The 6325-nt window shown below is 36.0% G+C and overlaps 1 protein-coding gene across 1 annotated transcript; it reads left to right on the top strand.

The window, feature by feature from the left end:
* The first annotated feature begins 218 nt into the window (after positions 1-218).
* Positions 219-6071, top strand: acer1 (alkaline ceramidase 1). Its single transcript, XM_059341586.1, has 7 exons — positions 219-235; positions 1541-1653; positions 1836-1950; positions 2878-3016; positions 3841-3978; positions 4064-4201; positions 4590-6071. The coding sequence occupies exons 1-7, from the start codon at positions 229-231 to the stop codon at positions 4765-4767; spliced, it is 828 nt and encodes a 275-aa protein (XP_059197569.1). The 5' UTR covers positions 219-228; the 3' UTR covers positions 4768-6071.
* The last annotated feature ends 254 nt before the right edge of the window (positions 6072-6325 follow it).

Here is a 6325-nt window from a genome sequence, read left to right as displayed (position 1 = left end):
CTTTATTCATAGTGTTTTCCCTTTAAAGGACAATATTTAAATGGGAAAATAGTCAGTTTATTCCAGACATTTTTCTTTGATGACATGTTGTTGGCTCATAGACGTGAAACCGTTCAGCACGCTCATTAGTGACGTCACAGGCTCGTGCAACAGGATCGGGAGAGTCTTGATGCACCTGTTGTACCACCTGGAGCAGAGCAGAGCAGCACTGACAGCAGCAGCAGCAGCATGGGAGGTAAGAGCCATTCATTTCTGATCACTAAACCATTAATTAACACCTTTCCTAAATTCATTTAAAAATGATTCGATTTTTCTGGTTCATTTCGACTAGAAAGGGTGTGAAACTGTCACACCTTCAACAAGAAATCACTAGAATATTCCTGTTGTTGTTTCTGTTGTGACTGAGAGTGCTTTCGTGGTGATCAATAGTGACTTTATTGTGTGTGTGTGTGTGTTTGTGTCATATAAACACAATCATCCTTAATAATGGATCTTTGACTTATTGTGTCATAACCACCAATCCATTTATTATTTATTAACTTGATGATATTATTATCATCATTTTTAGGGACAAAATAATAAATTACTGATATATAGTGAATATTTGAGCTGGAATGAAAATTTCTATGTGGATTGTGCACTGATTTTGCACTGATATGATGATACAAAGGTATCTAATAGACTGCTTCTTAAACAAATAGCTTTTATTTCTTTTTCAATTATCATTATTTTACATTATGTATGACAATGTATTTCATTGTCAGACAATTCTAGAAATGAAAACTGAGAAAACAATAAATAAAAAAGTTATCATATTGGCGCTTAATATACCATAACTATTTGTCAATCGTTATTTGAGACCACCTGTTTAAAATTATGAAATGTCCTTTATTTATAAGCACCAGAATTACCAAATGTACCGACGCTACTAAAAAAAATACAATCAGTAAGCAAGTAGCCTAGAATAATACATTATTCCAGTCCAGTCCAGTAACTTGCAATAAATAAAGTGCAATAAATAAATCACAGGAATTTCCCTGTTACTTATCTCAACTTTTTTTGAGTAAAGTAACACACATACAGATTAAAACAGATTATCCAAGAGTGTTGTGGTTTTTCTCTCTCAGCACAATTAAACGACTATTCAAATTACTTTCATAGGGGTTTCTGAAAGGGCGCAAAGTCAGATTTGAATACCTTTATAGATACAACTCTGAGAAACTGATTTCCATAAACCAACTATACAAACACTCTCACAGGCCTCCTAAATACACAACCAGTTTATCTGCAGGGAGAACAACAAAAGCCTGTAAAACTGCAGGTGTACAGTCAGAAATAATTGGTTATTTATTATTATTCTATCTATCTATCTATCTATCTATCTATCTATCTATCTATCTATCTATCTATCTATCTATCTATCTATCTATCTATCTATCTATCTATCTATCTATCTATCTATCTATCTATCTATCTATCTATCTATCTATCTATCTATCTATCTATCTATCTATCCGTCCATCCTCTCTGTGTCTGACAGGTTTCTACTCGAGTGAAAAGATGGCCGGAGTTTTCTCATATGAAAGTTCAGAAATCGACTGGTGTGAAGACAATTATAAACACTCTGAACATGTAGTGGAGTACTTCAACACTGTAAGTACTTTATCTCAATACTGCAGCCTTTATGTCAATATATAATTCAGGAAACATTTATATTATCAGGAGAATATCTATAATCAAGCTGTAGTCATACTTTTCCCCTTTAAATTAAAAATAAATGTCTGTTATTCATGATCTCACAGAAGATTGTTGATTGATTTATGTTTTCTCTGCAGGTCAGCAGCTTTTTTTTCTTCATCATATCTCCCATCATGCTCTACCTTCTGCACCCTTACGCCAAAGAGAGGAACCTGGCGATTCACATGGTCTGGACCATGATGATATTTGTAGGTCAGTCACTTTTTTAGTTCATGTTTGTCTCTGTTGTACTCGACACTTTAAATACGTTATCTTGTTTGTATCCAAAAGTGAAGCGGATGAACCTTAAACTGGTATTCTCTCTAATGGCAGTGGTCAACTTAAAATTGTCTTGTTTATCTTTCTGTTTTATTCAATGACACCCAAGATGTTCATTTTAAATATATGAACACTTTGGGTTGTGAAAAAACAAGATGCAGGCAGCCAAAATGGCAACCTTGAACTTCAAAACCAGAGTCAACAAATCAATGGGTGCTTACATCCAATGTTATTATAGTTCGAATATCAAGAAAAGTTGATATTCTTTACGTCTCTGAGTCATGAATCATTGTACCTGTGAGGTGTTGTTTCAGTTTTGATTCGACATTAGGGTCAATCACTGTGAATGGCTTTTCAGCGTAAATTTTCCTCACACAGATTGAACATTGTTGCATACATGCAAGGTACAAATGGCCCCACATTTGACTCCTGAGGAACACCAGCATTCTGTTATTAAGCTGCAACAATTTTGATAATCGATCACTCGTTGAAATTATTTTTTAAGCAAAAATGGCAAAATTCCAGCTGTTCCAGTTCTTCAAATGTGAATATTTTCAGATTTTCTTCCTCTTCTACTATAGATATAGAGAAGATATTTTAAGACATCTTTTTGGAATCTGGGAGTTTGTTGTTGCATTTTCATAATTTTCTTGACCAAAACATTAACAATTCAAAGTTTAAACTTAATGTGCATAGATTAGTGCAGATGAAATAAGGTTTTCGCTTCTTTCCTCTATCCATTTAGTCATCAGATTTATCTTGCAACCACCGGCCACCAGTCCTTATTCTTCTGTCACTCTGTCTTCTATGAAAACGTGAATTGTTTCACATTAAAAATACAGTTCTGTTTGTTTATTGCAGGGCTCTTCTCTGCATACTTCCACATGACACTCAGTTTCGTTGGCCAGATGTTGGATGAGCTGTCCATTTTGTGGGTATTGGCAGTGGGATATTCTGTGTGGTTCCCTCGCAGACTCTTCCCTTCTTTTATAAAAGACAGGTAAATTAGTCAACTAAAATCAGTTAGTCCAAGAGATTGTTATCTTTCAGCCTATTCATCACCATGTGTTACTAAGGACTCACACACAGCTCAATAATCCTTTAATAAGGCAAAGAAAAACAATGACACAATATGTTTCTGAGGCACGCCACTCTGAAACCAAACCTGTGCTGGTTGTGGAGCCTGTTTGACAGCCCCAACTGTAGTCATTGTCATTGTCATGCTGTCTTCACCTGCATGTGACAGAAATGGGTTCTCACTATTGTGAAAGAATAAAGCTCCACCTGGCCTGTGTTAATGTTTCACCACAAGGTGGGAAAGATTAATTAAATTTTAATGAGCTCCTGAAGAGAGTCCCAATGCCCTAAATACAGTTAATCAGAGTCATGGGTGGATCCTCCTGAATTATAGATTACTGAACAGGACTACCAGACACACACAGGGGTGTAAGAGGTCAACTTTTTATTTGGTTCACTTTAAGTGCTCTCATAATGCTGTTTGTGGCTGCAGCCGGCAGCTGTTTTTAATGAAGAAGCTGAGAAAGAACCCACTATACACTACCTGCGCAGCTCAGGTTTTGCATAATGTGATTAAGTATTTTGATTAATATCTAACATATTAGTGTGGATCTGCTGTGACACAAAGCTTTGGACAGAAGTCAGACAGCATGTCTTCATTTAAAGCCTGAACAAATACTGAAATTTAGGAGCAGTCTTATTCAACAGCAGCACCAGAGAGTTCTGGTTCACCAGCAGAATTTTACTCCAAACCTTTTGAACCTTTGCCTCAAAGCCTTTTTTCTCTCTCTGTCTGTTCGTACACAGGTCCACATTCTCAAGCCTCGTCCTGGTGGTTACTGTCATCTCCACACTGTCATCATTTGTCAAACCTACAGCCAATGCCTACGCTTTAAACTGCTTCGGCCTCCATATGCTTTACGTTCTGGCTGTCGAGATGAAATGGTATGTGTGTTTTTTTTGGCCATCTGTAACTGTTCTCAGTGCAGTTTTGATTCGTTATGGTAACGTTATGGTCTCTCTTTCTCAGCTGCACTGACCAGAAGGCTCTGCGACTGGCCAAGCTGTCGGTGGCTCTGTGGGTGCTCGCCATCTCCTGCTGGATTAGTGACCGCTTTGGCTGCAGCTTCTGGCAGAAGCTGAACTTCTGCTACCTGCACGGTATCTGGTAAGTCCTGGCTTACTTGTCTCCTTTCCTTTCCGGTAAATCCTGGCTTACTTGTCTCCTTTCCTTTCCTTTCCTTTCCTTTCCTTTCCTTTCCTTTCCTTTCCTTTCCTGTCCTGTCCTCTTGTTCCTCTCCTTTCCTCTCCTCTCCTTTCCTCTCCTCTCCTCTCCTTTCCTTTCCTTTCCTTTCCTTTCCTTTCCTTTGCGAACACCTCCCTCCATCTTCTGTGTGGTCGAAAAACAAAGATATTTATATACTGGAAGAAATATTCTGTGAGAGCATAATCTGTTCATGCAGAATATAGTACATACATGTAACATCTAGGAGACAGGGTTGTTTCTGTCAAAGACATGGTCACGTGTATTGATCTGCATTATATGTTTCCTGCAGGCACATTCTGATTGTGATAGCTGTGGCGTATGGCAGCACCCTGATAGCTTACCTGGATGCAAACTATGAGATACCATACTCTCTGCCTGGACTACAGTACTGGCCCTGTGATAAATGGGCTGTTGGATTACCTCACATTGTCCTCAAGGGTACAACCAAAACACGGAAACGGTGCTAACAAAGTTAAAGTTGTATGTTAGAACATTTCTATTGTTAAATTCCATTAGTGCGGAATTGAAAGCCATCACAGCACATTAATCTAGTGACCTTTATTCAGCAGCACCTTCTGTGATCTGAAAGGTCATCAAAATAAAAATAAGGTATCTGACCTGATTAATCCCAAATTGAATTTCCCCTTTAATTCACAGGCAAACACAAGACATAAATTAAATCTAAGTAAAGATTGTTTTCTGACCCAGTCAAAAGATTGTTTACACAGTGGATGAATTATGAATGGGCCTACTGGACACAGGTTTAAAGGCCAAAGGGGTCATGACGTCATAACTCTTAGCTGTACTATCAATTTGGCAATAAACAACTTAACTTATGGTCCAGAAGGCATTTCGGCTGTTCTCTTTAAACGGATATCTGCATATGAAGGCAGATACATTTTAAAAAGAGCTAATAAAAAGCTTAATTGTTGTCAGATGATAGCTGACGGGTTGCAAGATTGCATTTTGGCCAAGGCATTCTGCCTCTTTTGCTTTTCACATGGAATGTTTACTTGTATGCAACCAAGTCCTCTCAAATGTGATTGGTCAATACTACTCGGACTACAAATGACTACAAATGGCATACAAAATCCCGTTGGCAACAGATTCTGCATTCATATAGGCCTACAGATAACTGTTTATAGAGACTAATTGTTTTATAAACCATCTATGTTTTCAACCAATAATGACTGTAGACAGAGAGCTAATACAAACGTATAGTTTTTAAATATATAAATTATTTATATGGTCACACTGATGACTGAATTTTTATGGTATAGATGTATATTTATAACAGAAAAAAATGCAGAACATTATATAATATTTCTATAATTGTAATGAGTGTTTTGAATGGAAACATAAAATAAAAAAAACAAATACTGTTGGAAACAAAGCTGAAGGGGGCAGTTGGTGTTTAGAGTTGACTGATGTTGAACTTCTGTGTGTATAATGAGATTTAGTTTGATTTTTAGACATTTATTTAAGATTTTAAGGAGATGATTGTCATATATTAGCGTTTGAACCTTGAATGTTTTACAAAATGTCAATAGGCACCCCGAATGACTGAGAAAATGAGATAAGTGTATGTATGTCTTGTAAGTTATGTGTGTAAATATAAATAAATTGATCTTGTTTATTTTCAAATGCAGTTTACATGGAGTTTTAAAATACCTCTGCGCATGGTGTTTTCACAGACTTTAGTTTGAGCTGCAAAACTTTTTTTTTGAGTTTTTATAATTTTTTTAAAAAATTTTAATTAAAAGTGAATTAAAACTGCTGTAGTTTCTTATATCATTTTAAATATGTCTAACATTTTATTTTAAACTTTGTTTATTAAGCTTTTTTCACAATAGAACACAGACATACAGGAACACTTAGAACATATTATACATATATACAGAAAACAAAAAACAATTATATATATATATATATATATTGTTTTTTGTTTTCTGTAACATTCTCTCCTTTTCTCCTTTTATGTTTATATATTTCCTCTTTTACAACATGCTTAACATATATTGTCTT

The sequence above is a fragment of the Centropristis striata genome, chromosome 9, assembly GCF_030273125.1.
Source record: "Centropristis striata isolate RG_2023a ecotype Rhode Island chromosome 9, C.striata_1.0, whole genome shotgun sequence".
Taxonomy (NCBI): domain Eukaryota; kingdom Metazoa; phylum Chordata; class Actinopteri; order Perciformes; family Serranidae; genus Centropristis; species Centropristis striata.
This window is presented reverse-complemented; position numbering and strand designations above follow the sequence as displayed.